Source organism: Leopardus geoffroyi, chromosome A1, assembly GCF_018350155.1.
Source record: "Leopardus geoffroyi isolate Oge1 chromosome A1, O.geoffroyi_Oge1_pat1.0, whole genome shotgun sequence".
In the NCBI taxonomy this organism is placed as follows: domain Eukaryota; kingdom Metazoa; phylum Chordata; class Mammalia; order Carnivora; family Felidae; genus Leopardus; species Leopardus geoffroyi.
Genome location: NC_059326.1, coordinates 86413156 through 86437944, shown reverse-complemented (window position 1 = coordinate 86437944; position 24789 = coordinate 86413156). Strand labels below are relative to the sequence as shown.

Here is a 24789-nt window from a genome sequence, read left to right as displayed (position 1 = left end):
ACATTTCCATGTTCATAGATTGCAGGATCAAAGATTGTTAAAATATCTGTACTATGCAAATCAATATACACATTTAATGCAATCTCCATCAATATACCACCAGCATTTTTTCACAGATCTAGAACAAACAATCCTCTAAACTACATGGAAACACAAAAGACTTGAATAGCGAAAGCAATCTAGAAAAGTGAACACATTATGGAGGCATCACAATTCCAGACTTCAAGTTATATTACAAGGTTGTAGTAATAAAAACATGTTACTGGCACAAAAATAAACATATACACCAATAAACCAGAATTGAAATACCAGAAAGAAGTCCACAACTATATAGTCAATTAATCTTCTACAAAGCAGGAAAGAATATCCAGTGAGGGGTGCCTGGGTGGCTAAGTTCGTCAAGCTTCTGACTTCAGCTCATGATCTGATGGTCAGTGAGTTCAAGCTCCGTGTCATGCTCTGTGCTGACAGCTCAGAGCCTGGAGCCTGCTTCAGATTCTGTGTCTGTCTTTCTCTCTCTTTGCCCCTCCCCCACTCGTTCTTTCCCTCTCTCTCTCTCTTTCCCAAAGAAAAAAAAACTAAATATTTTTAAAAATTAAAAAATATTTTTAAAAAGTAGGAAAGAATATCCAATAAAAAAAGAGAGTCTTTTCAACAAATGGTGTTGGGAAAACTGTACAACAACATGCAGAAGAATGAAGTTGAACCACTCTCTGATACCATATACAAAAATAAATTCAAAATGGATTATAGACTTAAAGGTGAGACTGATTCATAAAAATCCTAGAATAAATCACAGGCACTAAATTCTTTGACATCAGACATAGCAACTTATTACTAGATATGTCTCCTGAGGCAAGGGAAATAATAGCAAAAATACATGATTGGACATTATCAATATGAAAAGCTTCTGCCTGCACAGTGAAAGAAACAACAAAACTAAAAGGCAACCTAAGGAATGGGAGAATATATTTGCAAATGGCCTGCCCAATGTAGGGTTAGTTTTAAAAATATATAAAGAACATATATAACTCAATACCCAAAAAATGAATAATCCAATTAAATAATGAGAAGACATGAGTAGATCTTTTACCAAAGAAGATATACAGATGGCTGATAGAAAAATGAAAATATACTCAACATCATTCAACATCAGGGAAATGCAAATCAAAACCAAGATGAGCAAGCACCTCTCACCTGTCAGAATGGCTAAAATTAACAGCACAAGAAGCAACAGGTGTAGGCAAAGATGCAGAGAAAGGGAACCCTCTTAGACTCTTGGTGGAAATTCATAGCAATTTTGGAAAACAGTATGGGGGTTCCTGAAAAAGTTAAAAATAGAGCTAGATTATAATCCAGTAATTGCATTAGGAGATATTTACCCCCAAATACAAAGATACTAATTCAAAAGGATGAATGCAACCCAATGTTTATAGCAACATTATTTCTAATAGCCAGATTATGGAAAGAACCCAATGGTCCATCAGCTAAAGAATGAATAAGGAAGAAGCAGTGAATATATACAATGGACTATATTACTCAGCCATAAAGAAATGAAATCTTGTCATTTGCAACTACATGGATGGAGCTACAGAATATTATGCGAAGAAAAATAAGTCAGTCGGAGAAAGAGAAATGATTTCACCCATATGTGGAATTTAAGAAACAAAACAAAGATCAAAGGAAAAAAAGAGAGAAAAGCAAACCCAGAATCAGGCTTTTAGCTATAAAGAACCAACTAATGGGTACCAGAGCAATGTGGGGTGTTTGGGTTAAGGATATAGTGGTGATTAAGGAGTGCACTTGTTGTGATGAGCACTGGGTTTTTATGCAAGTATTAAATCATCAAATTCTACACCTGCAACAAATGTGATACTGTATATTAAATAATGGAATTTAAATAAAATCTTCAAAAAAGTATCCGTCAGAACTAGCTATGATAATTAATAAAGGTGGTTACACTAAAAAACAGATTTTCAATGCAGATGAAACAACCTTATATTGGAAGATGTTATATAGTACTTTCACAGCTTGAGAGTAGAAGTCTGTGTTTGCCTTTGAGTCTTCAAAGGATAGGCTATCTCTCCTTTAGGCACTAATGTATCTGGTGACATTAACTTGAAGCCAATTGTCATTTACAAGAGTGAAAATCCTAGGATACTAAAAAACTATTCTAACTCTATGCCTCTGCTTTATAAATAGAACAACAAAGCCTGCATGACAGCACATCTGTTGCCAACATGGTATTAAAAGTTTAAACCTATTCTTGAGAAATACTGCTCAGAAAACAAACAAACAAAAAACATTGATTTTAAAATATTACTATTCATTGACAATGCATCTCGTCACCCAAGAGCTCCAGTGAAGGTGTAAAATGAGATGGACATTGTTTTTATGCCTGATAACACAACATTTATTCTGTACCCATGGATCAAGAAGTAATTTTGATATTCAAATTTTCTTATTTTAGAAGTACGTACCATAAGGATATAGCTATCATGTATAGTGATTCATCTGATGGATGGTGTTGGAGGTGTAAATTGAAATCCTTCTGGAAATGATTCACCATTAGGTGCTGTTAAGAATCTTCATAATGCACGAGAAGAGGTCAAACATCAACAAGAATTTAAATGAAAGTGATTTTAAACTTCATGGGTGACTTTGAGGGTTTCTTGCTTTCAGGGCAGCAAATAACTGCATATTTGGTGGAAACAGCAAGAGAACTCTAATTGGAAGTGAAGCCTTTTCTTTCAGATTGCATAATTTGTTGGCATATAATTGCTCATAAATTCTTTTATTACTGTTTGTATTTTCACAGTGTTGGTTGCGATCTCTCTTTCATTTGTGATTTTGTTTGGGTCCTTTCCTTTCTCTTTATGATCAATCTGGCTGTTATCAACTATCAACTTGTTAATTCTTTCAAAGAGCCAGTTACTGGTTCCATTGATCTGTTCTAATGCTTTTGTTTTTGTTTCTTTTTTCTTTTTTTAAATTATTTTGATATTAGTGATTTCTGCTCAAATCTTTATTATTTCTCTTCTTCAGCTAGGTTTGGGTTTTATTTGCTATTATTTTTCCAGCATTTTTCTAGGTGTAGGATTAAGCTGTGTATTTGAGACCCCCATTCCTTAATTAGAAAGGCTTGGGTTGCTATAGTCTTCCCTTTTATAACCAACATTGCTGTATCCCAGAGGTTTTGGGCTTTTGTGTTTACATTTTCATTGGCTTCCATGTAATTTTTAATTTTGTCTTTAATGTTTTGGCTCACCCATTCATTCCTTAGTAGGATGTTCTTTAATCTCCAAGTATTCATGCTCTTTCCATTTTTTTTTCTTTGGGTTGATTCTGAGTCTCATAGTGTTGTGGTCTGAAAATATGCATGGTATGGTATCAATCTTTTTGTAATTGTTGAGGGCTGATTTGTTACCCACTATGTGATCCATTCTGGAGAATGTTCCATGTGCACTCTAGAAGAATGTGCATTCTGACGCTTTAGGATGAAATGTTCTGAATAAATCTGTTAAGTCCATGGTGCGATGTGTTATTCAGAGCCATTGTTTCCTTTTTGATTTTCTACTTACCTGATCTGTCCATTACTGTAAGTTGGGTATTGAAGTCCCTACTATTATGGGATAATTATTGATGAGTTTTTATTATGTTTGTGATTAATCAAATTTTATATTTGGGTGCTTTATATTGGGGGCATACATATTTACAATTGTTAGGGCTTCTTGGTTGATAGACACCTTAACTATGATATAATGTCCTTCTTCATCTCTTGGTACAGTCTTTATTTTAAAATCTAGTTTGTATGATATGAGTATGACTATTCCAACTTTATTTTAGTGATCATTAGCATGATAGATGGTTCTCCATTCCCTTTCAATTTGAAGGTGTCCTTAGGTCTAAAATGGGTCTCTTGTAAACAAAATATAGATGGGTCTTGGTTTATTCTTCATTCTGATGCCCTGTGTCTTTTGATTGGAACATTTAGTCCATTTACATTGAGAGTGAGTACTGAAAGATATGAAGTTGTGCCATTGTGTTACTTGTTGAGTTAGTGTTTCTGATAATCTCTGAACCGTTTTAGTCTTTATTGCTTTTTTCATTTTGTTTTGCTTTGTCTTTTCTCCACTCAAAGGACACCCTTAAAATTTCTTGAGGACTGGGTTAGTGGTTACTAACTTCCTTAATTTTTGTTTATCTCAGAAACTCTTTATCTCTCCTTCTATTTTGAATGAGAAGCTTGCTGTATAAAGAATTTTTGGCTATATATATATTTCCAATTTAGCATGCAGAATATATCCTGCCTCTCCTTTCTGACCTTCCAAGTTTCTGTGGATAAGTCTGCTATGAACCAGATCTGTCTTCCTCTATGGGTAAAGGACTTTTTTCTCTTGCTACTTTCATAATTCTTTCCTTGTCTGTATATTTTGTGAATTTAACTATGATATGCCTTGGTCATGGTGGATTCCTGTTGAATCTAATGAAAGTTCTCTGTGCTTGGATTTTGATGTCTGTGTCCTTCCCCCGATTAGGAAAGTTATTTGCTATTATTTGCTCCAATAAACTCTCTTCCCCTTTTTCTCTCTTTTCCCCTCTTGGACTCCTATGAAGTGTTATTCAAATGTTGTTCCCTTTTAATAAGTTGCTGATTTCTCTAAGTCTTGTTTTGTAATCTCTTGCCTATGTTGCCTTCTTTTTTTCTGCTTCATAATTCTCCATAATTTTGTCTTTTATATCACTGATTTTCTGCCTTGTCTAAATGGACAAATATCTAGAAATATATAAACTATCAAAACAGAAACAGGAAGAAATAGAAAATTTACACATACCCATAACTCAGTAAATAAATTGAATCAGTAATCAAAAAATCTCCCAACAAACAAGAGTCCAGGGCTGGATGGCATTCCATGGGAATTCCATGAAATGTTTAAAGAGGGCTTACACTTATTATTTTGAAGCTGAATCCAAGAATTAGAAATGGAATGGAAAACTTCCAAACTCATTCTATGGAGCCAGCAGTACTTTGATTCAAAAATCAAAGACCCCGTGTGATGCTAAGTGAAATAAGCCATACAGAGAAAGACAGATACCATATGTTTTCACTCTTATGTGGATCCTGAGAAATTTGACAGAAACCCATGGGGGAGGTTAAGGGGAAAAAAAAAGAGGTTAGAGTGGGAGAGAGCCAAAGCATGAGAGACTCTTAAAAACTGAGAACAAACTGAGGGTTGATGGGGGGTGAGAGGGAGGGGAGGGTGGGTGATGGGTATTGGGGAGGGCACCTTTTGGGATGAGCACTGGGTGTTGTATGGAAACCATTTTGACAATAAATTTCATATATTGAAAAAAATCAAAGACCCCACAAAAAAGGAAAAATACAGACCAGTTTCCCTGATGAACATGGATGCAAAAATTCTCAACAGAACACTATAAAACAGGCTCCAACGATACATTGAAAGACTTATTCACCACAATCAAGTGGTATTTATTCCTGGGATACAAGTTTGGTTGAATATCTGCAAATCAATCAATGTGATACATCACATCAATAAAAGACAGAATAAGAACCACATGATCCTTTAAACAGATGAAGAAAAACATTTAACAAAATACAACATCCTTTCTTGATAAAAACCCTCAAGAAAGTAGTGATAGAAGAAACATACCTGAAGATCATAAAGGACATATATGAAGCACCCACAGCTAATATCATCCTCGATGGGGAAAAACAAAGCTTTCCACCTAAGGTCAAGAACATGACAAGGATGGCCACTCTCACCACTGTTATTCAAGATAATGTTGGAAGTCCTAGCCTTAGCAATCAAACAGCAAAAAGTAATAAAGAGATTCCAAATTGACAAGGAGGAAGTTAAGCTTTCACTCTTTGCAGAAGACATGATACTCTTTGTGAAAAACCCAAAAGACTCCACCAAAACCTGCTAACTGATCCATGAGTTCAGCAAAATTGTAGGATATGAATTCAATGTACAGTATTCAACTGCATCTCTATACACCAGTAATGAAGTAGCAGAAAGAGAAATCAAGGAATTAATTCCATTTATAATTACTCCAAAGACTGTAAAATACCTAGAAGTAAATCTAACCAAAGGGTTAAAAATCTATACACTGAAAACTACAGAAAGCTTATTGAAGGACAATGAAGAAGACACAAAAAATGGAAAAACATTCCATGTTCATGGATTGGAAGAACAAATATTGTTAAAATGTTGATACTACCCAAAGCAATCTACATATTCAATGCAATTCCTATAAAATAACATCAGCATTCTTCACAGAGCTGGAACAAACAATTCTAAAAGTTGTATGGAACCAGAAAGGTCTCCTACATAGCCAAAGTAATGTTGAAACAGAAAACAAAAGCTGGAGGCATCACAATTCCATACTTCAAGGTATGTTACAAAGCTCTAATCATTAGCATAGGATGGTAGTGGCACAAAAACAGACAAATAAGTCAATGGAATAGAATAGAGAACCCAGAAATGGACCTAGAAGCATATGGCCAAGTAATCCTTGACAATGCAGGAAAGAATAGTCAATGGAAAAATACATTCTCCTCAACAGATAGTGTTGGGAGAAGTGTACAGTGACATGCAGAAGAATAAACCTAGACCACTTTCTTACACCACACAAAATAAACTCAAAATGGGTGAAAGACCCAAACATAGTACAGGAAGCTATTAAAATCCTAGAAAGAAAATAGGCAACAAACTCTTTGATTTTAGCCATAGCAACTTCTTACTTGGCATGTCTCATGAGGCAAGGGAAACAAAACCCAAAATGAACTATTGGGACTCATCGAGGTAAAAATATTCTGCACAGCAAAGGAAACAGTCAACAAAATTAAAAGACAATAGATGGAATGAGAGAAGATATTTGCAACTGAAATATCAAATAAAAGGTTAGTATCCAAACTGAATAAAGAATTTATCAAGCTAAACACCCAAAAACCAAATAATCCAATCAAGAAATGGGCAACAAACATGAACAGGCACTCTTCCAAAGAAGACATCCAGATGGATAACAGATACATGAAAACATCCTCAACATCACTCATCAGCAGGGGAATAAAAATCAAAACCACACTGAGACACCACTTCACACCTGTCAGAATGGCTAAAAATAACAACTTAGGCAACAGATTTTGAGGAGGATGCAGAGAAAGAGGAACCCTTTTGCACCGCTGTTGGGGAATGCAAACTGGTGCAGCCACTCTGGAAAGTGTGGAGGTTCCTCAAAAATTTAAATATAAAACTACCCTGTGGCCCAAAAATTGCACTACTGTGTAATTAACCAAAGGATAAAAAATTGCTGATTCAAAGAGGCACATGCCCCCCAATGTTTATAGCAGTGCTATTGACAATAGCCAAAGTGTGGGAAGAGCCAGAATGTCCATCGACTGATGAATGAATAAAGAAGATGTGGTATACACACACACATACACACACACACACACTCTAATATTAGTCTGCAATCAAAAAGAATGAAATCTTACCATTTGCAACAACATGGATGGAACTAGAGTGTATAAGTGAATAAGTCAGTGAGAGAATGAAAGATACAATTTCACTCATATGTGGAATTTAAGAAACAGAACAGATGAACATAGCATAAGGTAAACAAAAATAAGGTAAAAACAGATGGGGAGAAAAACCATAAGAGACTCTTAAATACCAAAAATAAACTGAGAGTTGATAAAGGGGTGTTGGGTAGGGGGCTGGGCTAAATGAGTGATGGGCATTAAGGAGGTCACATGTGGGGGTGAGCACTGGATGTTATATGTAAGTGATGAATCCCTAAACTCTAGTCCTGAAATCATTATTACACTATCTGTTAACTAACTCATATTTAAATTTAAAATATAATAAATAAATAAATAAATAAATAAATAAATAAATAAGTGAAGCCTGACAATGTTACTTAATTGTTGCAATCTCATAATAAACTTTAATGGATAAAGAGTGGCTTCTTATTGCTGAACAAAGAATTTTTTTTGACGTGGAATATACTGGTGAGAAACTATGAAAATTGTTGAAATAACTACAAGTGGATTTAGAATATCACATAAACTTAGTTGATAGGCAGTGTTTTAAAGGATTTACTCCAACTTTGAAAGAACTTATACTGTGGGTAAATGCTGACAAAAGCATTATTACAGAGAAATCATCCATGAAGAGAAAGGTCAGTAGTTACAGCATATTTTATTATTGTTTTTTTTTTAATGTTTGTTACTTATATTTGAGACAGAGAGGGTGGGTGGCTGAGAGAGGGAGAGAGACAGAGTATCCCAAGCAGGCTCTACACTGTCAGTGCAGAGCCCGACATGGGGCTGAAAATCACTAATGTGAGATCTTGACCTGAACCCAAATCAAGAGTTGGTCACTTAACTGAATAAGCCACCCAGACTCCCCTGTTACTGTTTTATATTAAGAAATTTCCACAGCCACCTCCACCTTGATCAACCCTGATTAGTCAGAAGCCATCAATCTCAAGGTAAGACCATCCACCAGCAAAAAGTTTATAACTCACTCAAAACTCAGATGATGGTGAGTATTTTTTACCAATAAATATTGAAATTAAGTATTTAAGTTTTCCTATAGACATAATACTATTGCACACTTACTAGCCTAGAGTACAAACAGAACTTTTATATGCCATAGGAAAAAAAAATCATTTGATTCAATTTATTATATTTACTTCGGTGCCATGGTTCAGAACTGAAATTGCCATATCTTTGAAGTACTTCTGTCATTTAAAAAAAATTTTAGGGGCACCTGGGTGGCTCAGTCAGTTAAGCGTCTGACTTCAGCTCAGGTCATGATCATGCATTCTGTGAGTTCAAGCCCCACATAGGGCTCTGTGCTGACAGCTCAGAGCCTGGAGCCTGCTTCAGATTCTGTGTCTCCCTCTCTGGCCCTTCCCTTCTTGAGCTCTCTCTCTCTCTCTCTCTCAAAAATAAACAAACATTAAAAAATTAAAAAAAATAAATAAATAAATAAATAAATAATTTAACGCTAATTTATTTTTGAGAGAGAGAAGGTGAGTGGGGGAGGGAGAGGGAGAGAGGAAGACACAGAATCTGGAGCAAGCTCCAGGCTCCAAGCTGTCAGCACAGAGCCCAATGCGGAGCTCAAACTCATGAGCAGTAAGATCATGACCTGCACCCAAGTCACATGCTTAACCGACTGAGCCACTCAGGTGCCCTGAGGTACTTCTGTCATCTTTAAAGATATTGGTCAGCGTGAAGGAACCTTATTGAAATAAATTGTATGTTACTTGATATTGAAGTAAAAAAAAATATTTAAGATATATTGATGGACTGAGTTTAATCATCATTATTCTGAGTCTCCAAAAACTGGTTCTGTATTTGCACTGAGTTTCTTCATAATTCATTCTCCTGGCAATGGATTATAATAAATTGTATTTAATAGTTCTAATTCTGTACATATAGGTATTTTTCATCATAAATAACTATTTTCAGAAGAAAAAAATACTGAATTTGTGTAATATGCAGAGAAAATTTTCAATGACAGTAAATATATATTGATTTCTTAGAAAAATGATTTGTGTATCTGTCTCATTTTCAAGTCATTGATTTGTATTATACAAATGCCAGATGTATAATATATAATATGATTATATATATATATATATATATATATATATATATATTTGGGAATATGTGTATATGGGAATTTTCACGTAAAGTGTAGTTTTCTTAGAAATAAGAACATTGATGGGAGGCCTGGGTGGCTCAATCAGTTAAGCGTCTGACTTCGACTCAGGTCATGATCTCGTGGTTCGTGGGTTTGAAACCCATGTCAGGTTATGTGCTGGCAACTCGAAGCCTGATACCTGCTTTGGATTCTGTGTCTCCCTCTCTCTGCCCCTGCCCCGTTCATACTCTGTCTCTCTCTCTCTGTCTCTATCAAAAATAAATATACATCAAAGTTAAAAAAAATAAAACATTGGGAATCCATCATATAATGGCAATTCATGGATATTCAAAAGTCCATGTTTGTACCCAGAATATATGAATATGTTATTTATATGGAAAAAAAGGACATTGATGATAGAATTAAATTTATAGACCTTGATATGGAGCGGATATCCTAGATAATCCAGTTGGGCTCAATGTAATCACATAAAATCTTAAAAAATGAGAGCCTTTCTCAACTGTAGTCAGAAAATCAGAAAGATGGCCCGATGAGATGAACCTTACTGGGCAATGTTGACTTTTAAAGATAAAGTAAGGGGGCCCATGATTCAAGGAATGTGGGAAACCTCTAGAAGCTGGAAAATGCAAGGAAACAGATTTTTCCCTAAAGATCTGAGACGATGACATAGCCCTGAGACACCATAATTTTATTTCAGTAAGTCTGACCTATAAAAATGTGCAATTTGTGCTTTTAAGCTATTAGGCTTGTGGTAATCTGTATGTGCAATAATAGAAAACTAAAACACTGAATGAAAGTCAGTATTTCATTATCAATGTGCCACATTTGATCTATAGGATGTTTAAAATTGATTAGAGGAGAAATATTCGATCTATCTATCTATCTATCTATTATTATCATCTACACACTCTCAAAATGTCTTTAACTGTTAAAACATTTTGCATATTCAAACAACTAGACCCTATAAATCACACCTGGAATGGAAATTTTGTAACTATATCCAACAACAGATGTGAATCTTAGAGACAATATTAAGCACAAGAAACTGGACATACAGGATGTACCCTGTAAAATGTCATTCATCTATAAATATTTAAAACAGGATGTTTTCAGAAGTCAGGATAACACTTATGTTCAGTGTTGAGTTGCAAAGGAGGTTCTGGGGTGTGATTTGTTCTACGTATTCTAGATGCTGATAAAATGGGTGTGTGAAGTTTGTAAAAATATGTTCAGCTGTATTCATAAAATATGTGCACTCTTCTTTATGTAAAATATACATAAAGTATTTAACCAAAGAAGTAAAGCCCCTCAGATGTTGAGGGAGTAGAAAAATATTTCTGACCCAATGATAATGAATATCCACCTGTGCTCTGAAACAACCTGAAAAGGAGTTGGGTGATTTTACACATGTCTGAGGGAGGATACTTTCCTGGCCTTGGCACAGATCACCGTGATTGGAGAACCATAAAGTGTGGCAAATATAAAAATACATAATGGTATCATAAAACAAAGATTTTGTTTACACCCAGGGTGCATTAGATACTAAGAAAGAACAAAGACTCCCGATTATGACTGCAAATTGATTATTCACCATACTGGCAGAAACATTGAGTGCTATTCACCATCAGATTTATTTTTTTAAGTTTGTTATTTATTTTTTTTATTTTGAGAGACAGTGAGGTGGAGGATCAGAGGGAGCGGGAGAGAGAGACAATCCCCAGCAAGTTCCCCACTCTTAGTGGCTGAGTCAAGGTCAAGACTTGGATGCTCAACCAATTGAGCCACCCAGACACCACCAGATTTATTTGATTTAACAAATCAGTGTGATATCACACTTTTTGCATACAGAAATATATAGAATCGATCCACACTGCTCTGCCCAAATGGATGCTATTTGGATTAATAGAATGTTAATGTAATTTTACACATATATTTCACTTCTGTGATATTAAAATATTGCCTGAAACATGACACAATGTAACAAATTCTATTCTCTAGTTACAAATTTTTCCTGTGCTAATAAGTAACTTTACCAACACCTTTTCTTCCCATAATAATTGAAGCAACAATATTGCTATATCATGGATTATCTGCTGAGTATGTTGGTAAAAGTCACTGGGGTATACGGACATCCTGCTGAACACAATACCAGCTGAAATGCATCTCTATAGATATGGGTAATGGTCTTTCCATAACTTATATTTACTTAGTTGTGAAGAAAAAACAGTTATGTAACAAAGGGCTTGAAACTTTATTGTTAGGGGGCCTACCAAAAAAAAAAAAAAAAAAAAAAAAAAAAGAGGAAAACCAAATCAATAATGTTTACAACAAGGAAATTTTTTAAATACAAAATTATGACCAAAGACTTAAAATTCCAGGCCATGAACTTATGAAGATGAGACAAAATATCTAGAACTAGTGTGAAAAATTCTGTGATGAGTATTGATACAGAAGGCAATAGATGTAAAGAAACATGGCAATCAAAGGCATTTTACTGGTAGATGGAAAACTTTAATTTTGGAGGGTGAAATACAGGAAGGTAAGATTGTTTTTACTGAATTATAAGGAGAGAAAGTATATGATAGCCAGAAAAGCCTAATGCATAATGACAGATTCCAAGATCTAGAAGTTATTCTGTGTGAATGAAGAAGATGCTTTCTAGAAAAGAGTGGATGGAAAATAACATTAGAAAAGAGATGATTTTAGGGGCGCCTGGGTGGCTCAGTGGGTTAAGTGGCCGACTTCGGCTCAGTTCATGATCTCGCGGTCCATGAGTTCGAGCCCTGCGTGGGGCTCTGTGCTGACAGCTCAGAGCCTAGAGCCTGTTTCAGATTCTGTGTCTCCCTCTCTCTGACCCTCCCCTGTTCGTGCTCTGTCTCTCCCTGTCTCAAAAATAAATAAAACGTCAAAAAAAATTAAAAAAGAAAAGAGATGATTTTATGGTATGTAAAGAAAAAAAAAAGCAATCCAATCTGAAGTCAAACGAAATGAAGAAGAAAATTGTAAAAATTGCTGATGATCCCAATAACCAGAGTTAATTACTTTATTATATTTTGCATTATATATTTTATATTTTTCTAACATACAAATATAGATAAATGTGTGAGCCCATACATATTTTACAAAGATGATATGAATCCTTACATGCTCTTTAGTGCATTATTTTCTTTCACAAAACAATATGTGATATGCATTTTTCAAGTCCACATATAGGATTTACACTATCATTTTTATATCTACATTAAAAAGCTTGGAATATTGTCTTTTATCCACTTTGAATAAATATTAAGAACACTTTAAACATTCTTTAATTTTATTTTAAAAATAAGTTATATGAACATCATTGGATTATATATTGAAAGGCAGATAGAAAGAGATAAATTTTTTATATTTCTTTGCAGTGACATTTTCTAAAAAAGAAAAAAACTCTTAGATGCCTGGGCCTATTAGAACACAAAATTTTTATAAACAGATAAATTATGCTAGATCCCACAATGAGGGTACTTCTGAAATAAGTTATAGTTCCTTGCTTCCTCTTTAGATGTATATGTATTGCAGATCATTTTCTTAATTTATCAATAGAATTTATAACTATTTCAATATTTTAGAAAAAAATATGATATAAATGGCTCTTTCTTCTTTGTGAAATATAAGTTAATAAAAGCACTGAACACTGAACACATTTATAGTCTAACCTTTTCTTAATATTTTCACATGGTATTTGCATTTGCTTTAATTAATTAGCTTTTACATTTATTCTGTTCTTTTTTTTACTATAGGATGTGAATATAGATATATAGCTATATCACATTATAGCTATACTTCCAAAACTTGAATTTTTCATATTTCTCTCTCTTTTTTTTTTTTTAATTTTTTTTTCAACGTTTTTATTTATTTTTGGGACAGAGAGAGACAGAGCATGAACGGGGGAGGTGCAGAGAGAGACGGAGACACAGAATCGGAAACAGGCTCCAGGCTCTGAGCCATCAGCCCAGAGCCCGACGCGGGGCTCAAACTCACGGACCGCGAGATCGTGACCTGGCTGAAGTCGGACGTTCAACCGACTGCGCCACCCAGGCGCCCCTCTCTATTTCTTTATTAAGCATGTTTTGTTTAATTGTTACAAAATGAGATGAAAGTTCAAGGGATAAAACTTAACTCATTTTTCAGTGGTATATGGTTTGTTTAGTTTATATTCAAAGTCTTCTCTTTTTTATATAAATTATAACAGTACAGTGGTAGCAGTATAGAGAATAAAAACTAAGAGATTAGGGAAAAAGGAACAATTTATTTATTTTTTTTTATCAAAACTTCCTTGTCACTCTTAAATGTTCTGGGGTATCTATATTCACATCCTATAGTAAAACAACCAAACAATTATCTGTGACATCTATGGTTCCTCATCTGCCCAATCTTATGAGTGGCTGGGAAGGAAATGTTAGCATGTAAGTCTGTGCCTAATCTTTCCTCTTCTAATGACACATGTAAAAAGAAATAACCAGATCAAATCTTTTTTTTTTTTTTTTTTTGTAATTAATGAGATCTAATGAGATCTTCTGACAGTAATTTCTAGCAGAAAGGGAACTAAAAGTGTTACTTATGGAATGTGTTTAGGAGGATATATCCCACTTCTCTGGATTGCTTATGGTAAATAAATTTAGAATTAATGGGTAAGTAGGCAAGGATGCTGAAACATAGGTACCAATTATATAGTCATTTTATACTGAGTGGAGCAGTTTCTTGATCTAAGTACCTCCTTTTGTGCAAGGCAATATCCATCAAGTATGATTTGGAAACATCATATGTTACATGTAGGTCATGGCATGGTTTTCTTTTTTCTTTCTTTCTTTCTTTCCTTCTTTCTTTCTTTCTTTCTATTTTTTTTAAAATTCTAAGTAGAGTTAATATACATGAGTTTCAGGGATACAACAGTGAACATTGTGTGTAATCTATATATTACACAATGCTCACCATGGTAAGTGTAGTTGTGTAGTTTCCATCTGTCACCATACAAAATTATTACAATATTATTGACTCTATTCCTTATGCTATACCTTTCATCCCCGTGACTTACATATTTTATAAAAGGGGATTGTACCGCTTAATCTCTTTCAGATATTTTGCTCATCCACCATCCCCACCCCTCTGGCAACCACCAGTTTGTTCTCTGTACATGCCTGTTTCTATTTTTGTTTTCCTTTGTTTTGTTTCGTTGTTTATATCCCAATTATGAGTAAAAACATATGGTGATTGTCTTTGTGTCCAACTAATTTCACTTAACATGATACGTTCTATGTTCATCAATGTTGTGAATGACAAGATTTTATGCTCTTTTATCAATGAGTAATATTCTATTGTGTATATATATCATATTTTCTCTGTCCAATCACATATTGATGGACATTTAGGTTGTTTCCCTATCTTGTCTGTAATAAACATAATAAAACAATGTTGCAATAAACATAGCATGCAAATATCTTTTTGAATTAGTGTTTTGGCTTTCTTGGGTGAATACTCAGCAGTGAAATTACTGGATCATATGGTATTTCTTTTTTTCCTAATATTCGGAGGAACTTCCATACTGTTTTCCATAGTGGCTGAATCAATTTACATTTTTACCAATAGTACACAAGTATTCCCTTTTCTTTATATCCTCACCAACAGCTAACATCATACTTAATGGGGAACTGAAAGCTTTCCTCTAAGATCAGAAACAATGCAAGGATGTCCATTCTCAGCACTTTTCTTCAACATAGCACTGGAAATCCTGGCTGCAGCAATCAGACTAAATAAATAAATAAATAAATCACAACCAAATGTGTAAAGAAAAAGTAAAACCTACCTATTTACAGATCACATGATAGTACATAAAAAGCCCTAAAGAATCCCCCAAGCACTATAGAACTGGCAAATGAATTCAGTAAAGTTGCAGCCTACAAAAATTATATATATATATATATATATATATATATATGTTGCTTTTCTATATATAAATAAAAAGGAGCCTAAAGAGAAATTAAGAAAATTATCCTATTGACATCAATAAGAATAAAATACCTAAGACTAAATTTAGCCAAGGACATGAAAGACCTGTACTCTGAGGACATAAGACATTGATGAAGAAAATTGAAGATAATACAAACAAATGGAAACATATATCATGCTCATAGTCCATCTTAATAGGATAAAGAAGGACTGGTGAGATGCACCCATTTTATGAGGCTTTATGCTTTTCTTGTGTCTTGCAATCACCTATATCCTTTAAACTACTGAAATATGATACTAAAAATTTTATTTCTCATGAGTTCACTTTATTTATCCTAGTGGGTAAGTGGAATTATGGTTTCTATGGCAAGTTTGAAGGATACCAAATGGATTATAAAACACCCAGTTTATGCTACCAGGTTACACTTTTGTGAAAATTTACCTATATATTTCCTCGTTTTTTCTATGCTTATTTATTTACTTTGAGAGAGAGAGCATATGTGAGGAAGGGAGCAACAGAGAGAGAGGGAGGGAGAGAATCCTAAGCAGGCTTTTTGTTGTCAACACAAAGAGCAATACATGGCTCAAACTCATGGACTGTGATATCATGACCTGAGTAAAAATCAAGAGTCAGATACTCAATTGACTGAGCCACCCAGGAGTCCCCAACTTTTAAATTTCTGATCTGATCTAAGAAAGATTCATTATATATGGTGTAGACTGCTGCATATCTACTTCCACCTCCCCCCCCCCCATCACTATCATTTCCCTCTTCCTTACTGATCCCTCCTATGTGCTGCCATTTGTGTCATGATTTTGCTGAAGCTCATCATCAGACAGGTAAAGTCTTGCAAGGTGTTTATGGTAAAAGGATATAGAATTTTCCATTATATAGCTGTTCCATCTCAGCTGGCTATTTAGATATTTGCAAAAGAAGGAATTCAAGTAACTTGGGTTAGGTCACTATTTTGGTTGTGGGAAACTGCTAAATGTTTAGACCTTTACTCTGAGTCTGCAACAATCGATTTAAGGATTGAACACTGATGAAACACAAATTAATAAAGAGAAGAAAACTAACAACTAATAAAAATTGTAGAATAAAGAGTGTAATATTATTTATTCCTGGAAAAATAACTATTGGTAATGTAATATCTGATGGCTCAACGTGGTAAAGGTAACCAGTCCAGAATTTACCTGTATGATATTTGAAATCCTAAAACAGACATCACCAAACCCTAATAGTATTCTGTATGCAAAATTATAACCCTAAGCAACTTTCTACACATAAAACTGTTGTCAGGGATTGAGATAACCTTTGGGAAAGATAATATTTTACTACACAAATATGAAACAACTATCCTTTCTTATTAGATAAAACTGAAGGTTACAAGTCATCACTCCAGCTTTGTTTGTTTGTTTGTTTGTTTGTTTTTAATGTGAATGTGCATTCTTTACTTTGCATTACAAATTAGGAATGCAAGGACCTTACCATTCCACTTTACTATGAAGCTAGTATTTGTGTCCATGCCTACTTATTTAAATTTGGACTCATAAAATCTCAAGTTCAGAATGGTTTATCTTAATCTATGATATTTGTGAAATTTATCACAGAGACTGATAATTTTCACAAGAATATATTTGTACTGGAGCCAGAGATTCCTTACTCACAAAGTAGGGCAATACACACACTATATAACTTCCCTGAAATTCATTTTCTGTATCTGAAAGATGGATTTATAATTTTATCTAATTTTTATACTCTGAGGATTATATGTGATAATCTATATAAAGCATTTATCATCATTTCCAGCATGACAGAGACATTTATTAGCTATTATTTGCTTTTATTACTGTTACTGTGATCACCCATGAATGCACATTTTATTACCATATTCATGATGTCTAATTCAGCCATTAAGTATTCATGATTGCTGCTAAAAGTGTAAATCCTTACAAAGCATTTTCTGAAGTGTTCTCTTCATGTCGTTGTTCCTTAGACTGTAGATGAAAGGATTTACCATTGGAGTCACCACTGTATACATGATGGCTAACAAGGTGTCACTCTCAGGGATAAAAGAGGAGAAGGGGGTGAAATAGACAGCACTGGCTGTGCCATAGAACACCACCACCACTGACAGGTGGCAGCCACAGGTGGAGAAAGCTTTCTGTTTCCCCTGAGTAGATGTGATCTTCAGGATCGTGGAGAAGATCAGTCCATAAGATATGAGGATGCAGATAAGGGGAGTGAGAGCAAATAGACCTCCCACTATAAAAATAATCATCACATTGAGGGATATATCAGAGCAAGAGAGCTTCAAGAGAGGGTTGAGATCACAGAAGAAATGGTGGATGATATTGGAAGCACAGAAGTACAGATGTGCCATTAAGAGAGTGTGTAAGAGGGCATGGAGATAAGTGACAATCCAGAGCCCAGCCACTAGCTGGACACAAAAGTGCAGATTCATAATTGCAGTATAATGTAAAGGGCGGCAAATTGCCACATACCTATCGTATGCCATCACACAGAGAAGAAGGCTGTCCATATTCACAAAAGAAATGAAGAAGAAAAGCTGGCTGAGGCATCCTATGAAAGAAATTTTCTGTGTATCAGTCACAATGTTCACTATCATTTGGGGGATAGTAGTCGAGGTAAAACAGATATCAACAAAGGCCAAGTTACTAAGGAAGAAATACATGGGTAAATGGAGGTGAAAGTCAAAGCCCACAACCAAGATGATGAGCATGTTGCCTGATATAGTGATTAAGTACATACATAGGAAGAGCACAGATAGGAAATGTTGCTGCTCTGCTGATCCAGAAAGTCCCAGAAGGACAAAATCCTTGATAATTGTTAGATTTCCTGTTTCCATCTTCCCAACAAATCTAGGAAAGGAAAATATTAAATTGTAAAGACTAGAAATGTTAACTATCTCACACACATGTGTGTGCGTGTTTGTGTGTGTGCATGTGTGTATGTGTGTAATAAAGTACCATTCAAATTCTTTGTGCTCACCAATTATATCTTGTGTTTACGACATTGTCTATATATTCACATAGACATGTTGGGCATAACAATCTAAACTTTTTTCAAGAAAGAATGTTTTTTTCCTTCAAACAAAAATGCAAATTTTCTGCATAATATCTTCTTTTTTAAAAATGTTTATTTATTTATTTATTTTGAGAGACAGAGTATGCAAATGGGGGAGGGGCAGAGAGAGAGAATCCCAGGCAGTCCCAGGCTGTCTGCACAGAGCCTGAAGCAGGGCTTGATTTTGACCTGAGCCAAAATCAAGAGCTGGACACTTAAACAGACTCAACCACCCAGATATCCCTGCAAAAATCTTTGAAAATTATCAATACATACCTTCCTCCTTAAGACTTTTGCCAATCAACAATTTTCCTCCCCACTATATATCCATAGGCCTGAGCATTCATTTAGATTCATTTAGATTCCTAGTCAAGGGTGAAAAAACAGAGAGTAATGAGATACAGATAAACATGTTTCTCTCTATAGATAATTATATTGTATCACTGTGGGAGTATTTACTTATTAAAGTGTATTTATTTATATAATATAAGGGGACAGGTCTTGAACCAGGACACCATTTTCTCCCTTGAGGTCAGCACACTGGAGACTAGACAAAGTTCCAAATACATCTTTTTTTTTTAATGTATATTTAGCTTTGAGAGAGAGAGAGACAGAGTGCAAGTGAGGAAGGGGCAGAGAGAGAGAGGGAGGGAGACACAGAATCCAAAGTAAGCTCCATGCTCTGAGCTGTCAGCACAGAGAACAATACAGGACTCAAACCCATGAACCGTGAGATCATGACCTGAGATGAAGTTGGGCGCTCAACCGACCGACCCACCCAGACACCCCCCAAATTCATCTTCTAATGTGAGTTGGTTTTATATTTTTTGTGAGTTGGTTTCTCCCTTATTTTTATAAATATTAGTTTTAATATGATAAATACTGATAATGGTAAACCACATAAACTGAAAGTCGTTGGAGGGGTCTTCATTTATTATTTTGTTTTGTTTTGTTTTTTGACATATTGAAATGATCATATGGATTTTATCCTTTCTGTTATTGACGTGCTGTATCACATTGATTGATTTGCAAAGATTGCAACCCAGGAATAAATTTCACTTGATGGGATTGAATGTTGTTGTTGTTGTTGTTGTTGTTGTTGTTGTTGTTGTTTTAATATATTATTGAATTTGGTTTGCTAGTATTTGATTAGAATTTTTGCATCTATGCTTATCCGGGATATTGGCCTGTTCTCTTTTTAGTGGTGTGTTTATCCAGTTTTGATATTACAGTAATGCTGGCTTCGTAGAACAAATTTGGAAGTTTTCCTTTTTCTTCTGGTTTTTTATAATATTTTTTGAGAATAATTGGTATTAATTTTTTTTTAAATGTTTGGTAGAATTCACCCGTGAAGCCATCTGGCCCTGGACTTTTGATTGTTCAGTTTTTTTTGATTACTGGTTCAACTTATTTAGTGGTTATTGGTATGTTCAAATTTTCTATTTCTGACTGTTTCAGTTTTGGCATTTCATGTTTCTAGGAATTTATCCATTTATTCCAGGTGGTCCAATTGGTTGGCATATACTTTTTCATAATATTCACTTATAATTGTTTGTATTTCTGTGGTGTTATTTGTTATTTTTCCTCTCTCATTTATGACTTTTTTTATATGAACATTGTTTTTCATTTTTTCTGATAAGTCTGGCTAGAGATTTATCAATTTTATTGATTTCATTTCAAAGAAGCATCTTATTTATTCGATGTGTACTATGTATTTTTTGTTTTTTTTTTTAAGTTTCTATGTCATTTATTTTTTAACTGTTTTAACATTTATTTAAGTTTGAGAGAGCTAGAAAGAGCACAAGTGGGGAAGGGACAGAGAGAGAGGGAGACACAGAATGTGAAGCAGGCTCCAGGCTCTGAGCTGGAAACACAGAGCCTGATGAAAGGCTTGAACCCTTGAACCATGAGATCATGATCTGAGCCAAGTCAGATGGTTAATGGACTGAGCCACCCAGGCATCCCTCTATATCATGTATTTCTGGTTAAATCTTTATTATTTATTTCCTTCTGCTGAATATATGTTTTGTTAGTTTTTATTTTTCTAGTCCCTGTGTAAGGTTAAGTTGTTTATTTGAGATTATTCTTGCTTCTTGGGGTAGGCCTGTATTGCTACACACTTCCCAATTAACACTGCTTTTGCTTCACCCCAAATGTTTTGGACTGCTATGTTTTCATGATTTTTTCCATGTACTTAAAAAAATTCTTATTTGATTTCCTGGTTGTCCATTGATTGTTTAGTAGCATGTTATTTAATCTCTATATTTTTGTGGTATTTCCAGAATTTTTCTTGTGGTTCACTTCCAGTTTCATATCATTGTGGTCAGTTAAAATGCATGGTATGACTTTGATCTTTTTGAATCAAGTTTGATAAAACTTGTTTGTATCCTAATGTGGATGCTATTCTGGAGTACACCCAATGTGTATTTGAAAACAGTGTATACTATGCTGTTTTAGGATGGAATGTTCTGAATATATTTGTTAAATCCACTTGTTTGAGTATGTCATTTGAAGAATTGTTTCCTTGTTCTGTTTAGAAATCTGTCCATTAACGTAAATGAGGTGTTAAAGTTCCCTATTATTATTGTATTACTATTAGTTAGTTTCTTTATGTTTGTTATGAACTGTTTTATGTATTTGGGTGATTTGTTGGATGCACAAATATTTACAGTTGTTATAGTTTCTTGATAGATTGTCCCCTTTACAATTTTACAGCATCCTTCTTCAACTTTTGTTACTGTTTTTGTTTTAAAATCTAGTGGGTTTTTTTTTTTTCTGATATAACTATTGCTACTACAGCTTTAAAAAAATGCTTGTTTTTGAGAGAGAAGGGGGAAGGGCTGAGAGAGGGAGAAGAGGATCTGAAGCAGGTTCTGCACTGTCAGCAGAGAGCCGGATGTGGGGCTCAAACTCACAACCTGTGAGTCACGACCTGAGCCGATGTTGGACACTTGACCAACTGAGTCACCCAGGTGCCCCAACCCCTCCAGCTTTCTTTTGGCTTCCATTTGGATAGTAAATATTTCTCCATCCTCTCACTTTCAATCTGCTGCTGTTTTTAGGTTTAAAATGAGTCTTTTGTGGGCACATCATAGATGGGTCTTTTTTTTTTTTTCTAACTTGTTCTTTCACCATATGCCTTTTGATTGATTCAAGCATTTAGCTCATTTACATGAAAAGTAATTATTGATAAATATGTATTTATTGTTAGTTTATTATTTGTTTTGCAGTTGTTTCTGAACATTTTCTCTGATCCTTTCTTGTCTTTCTCTGTTTCACGTTGTGCTGATTTTCTTTAGTGGTATATTTGGATTTCTTTCACTTTATTCTTTCCATATTATTCGTGGTTCTGGATACTTGGTTACCATTAGGTTTGTATATAATGACTTCTACATATAGTCTATGTTAAGTTGATGGCTATTTAAATTTGAATACATTCTTTCCCCTTCTCCTGTCTATATTTCAGGTATATGTTATTATATTTTATATCCTTTTTTGTCATTTCACTGATTTTTGAGGGTGTGTGCAAATATTCACATTTACTGTTTTTGTGTTTCCTATCTTTAAACTGTCACTTTTGGTCTCTCCTTTCCCCTCAAAGATTCCCTTGCATTATATCTTGCAGAGCTGGTTTAATGACCACAAACTGATTTAGTGTTTGTTCATCTGGGGAATTCTTTATCTGTCCTTATATTCTGGATGATAGATTTGCTGGATACTTCATTCTTGGATCTAGATTTTTTCCAGCACTTTGAATATATCATGACACTCTCTTTTGGCTTGAAAACTTTCTGTTGAAAAATTTTCTGCTAACTTCATGCATTTTCCCTTGAAAGATAAGGATGTATTTCATCTTGCTGCTTTCATTTTTTTCTTTATTACTATATTTTGCCATTTTAATTACAATGTGTCTTGATTTGGTCTGCTTTTGTTGATTCTCATGCAGGTTCCCTGTGTCTCCTGGATCTGGAAATCTACTTTATTCCCCAGATTAGGGAAGTTTTCAGCTACTATCTCTTCAAATAAACTTTCTGCCCCTTTCCTCTCTCTTCTTCTGGGATTTCTGTAAAATGGATGTTATTATGTTTGATCAAGTCACTGATTTCCCTAAATCAATTCTCATTTTGCATAATTATTTTATCCTCTTTTGCGCGCGTGTGTGTATGTGTGTGTGTGTATTATGATCTAGCTGCAGAACCCCATGTATGCTGTGTACCCTCCAGGACTTGTAATAAGTCTTGTTTTTTCAAAGTTCCCTCATAGTTGTTGAAACATAACCATTGTAAGAATCACAAGGACTGGTCCAGCCACAATATTGGCTCCAGTTGGGGAAATATCTGTGGGGGCTTTCCACAAGTAGTTTGAGCTCAGCTGTATGTCCCAGGAATTCCTAGACATTACAATTGATGAGCTGAGACAGCATAAAACAGAGAACAGTATTTAGAGAAGCTATGTCAGAATGGGTTAACTGAATGTGGATTGTGTTTGTATGCACTGCCCATTAGTGTATGTTAAACCTCATAAAACCCTCCACATAATACTTGATTACCTTTGAAAACATTAAAAAAAAATCAAGTCTCTGAAATGCAAAATTTGATTTTCCTTTAACTTGTACCTAAGAATAAATGGCATGATGACTGTATTAACAATTTAGTGTCCAGGCTAAACACCAGTGTGACTTCATCTCCATCTAGTAGATGTATGTGCATGTTCGTGTGTGTGTGTGTGTGTGTGTGTGTGTGTGTGTGTGTGTGTTTGTAAGGGGCAGTCGATATTGGAACTGAGAATATGTTCTGGGTCTGGTAGCGAGGAATTAGAATTATAAACTTCATAGGGAGAAGGACATGAATGCAGAACACGAAAGCTACATTTGTAGGGAATTCCAAACATTACCTTGCCGCAAGCCATGGAGAAAGGATGTTGGAATAATAAGTACATACTGTAAGACTCTATAGTGTTGAATTATAATATATTAAACATGTATTCAATATATATTATCATATGGTAATATTTTATTTTAAGAATTTATCACATTAGGGTGGAGCTCCACATATACAAAATATAGAATTGTTTAAGGTAGTGAAGTACAAAACTGTTGGTTCAAGAGAATGCATGTGGCTGTGTATGTAGAGGAAATACTGTGATTGAGGGCATAATCCTGGCTTAGATGAACCAAGCAGGCATTGGTAGAGGGGAAGGGAAGCAAGGGAAGACAAGACAGTAATCAAGGGAAAACATGATGCTGAGTATAAAAGAATGGTAGAGGACTTGTCGAACAAAATATTTGTAATAGATATTATTAATGTAGAGTTAGTGGGGACAATACTTGGATTAAATTTGGTTTTAATTGTTAATATTAAATGACATCAATTTAAAAATATTTTCGAAATGAATTTGAATTTTAAAAACTATGTGAGAGGTCTCTGGGTGGCTAAGTTGGTTGAGCGTCTGATTCTTGATTTTGGCTCAGGTCACAATCCCACAGTGGTGGGATCAAACCATGAATTGGGCTCTGTGCTGAGCACAAAAGTCTGATTAAGATTCAGGGGCGCCTGGGTGGCTCAGTCGGTTGAGCGTCCGACTTCGGCTCAGCTCATGATCTCACACTCCAGGAGTTCGAGCCCCACGTCAGGCTCTGTGCTGACGTCTCGGAGCCTGGAGCCTGCTTCAGATTCTGTGTCTCCCTCTCTCTGACCATACCCCGTTCATGCTCTTGTCTCTCTCTGTCTCAAAAATAAATAAACATTAAAAAAATAAAAAGAAAGATTGTCTCTCTCATCTCTATCTCTATCTCTTCCTCTGTCCCTCTACTTCACTTGTGCTCTCTATCTTAAAACCAATCCAAACTAAACCAAATCAAACAAAAAAACTGTGTGAAATATCTCAAACTGAGAAAAATCTTCTCACATTTGAGCTTCTCCCCCCTCATTTGTAAATGCAAAAGTTTTACTTTATAGTAAGATGTTACATCAGCCTTTAAGAATATTTTGCAGTAGCTTCTAATACCAAGCTCCA

General features: G+C 34.8%; 1 protein-coding gene across 1 annotated transcript; it reads right to left on the bottom strand.

Annotated features, from left to right (window-relative positions):
• Positions 1 to 17620: 17620 nt before the first annotated feature.
• LOC123576858 (olfactory receptor 1C1-like) lies at positions 17621 to 18556 on the bottom strand. The gene has a single exon (XM_045438347.1). The coding sequence runs from the start codon at positions 18554 to 18556 to the stop codon at positions 17621 to 17623; it is 936 nt and encodes a 311-aa protein (XP_045294303.1).
• Between the last annotated feature and the right edge of the window lie 6233 nt (positions 18557 to 24789).

Bases quoted from the DNA above. Each gene is read 5' to 3' on its own strand.
- LOC123576858 (XM_045438347.1), bottom strand. From the start codon at position 18,556: ATGGAAACAGGAAATCTAACAATTATCAAGGATTTTGTCCTTCTGGGA.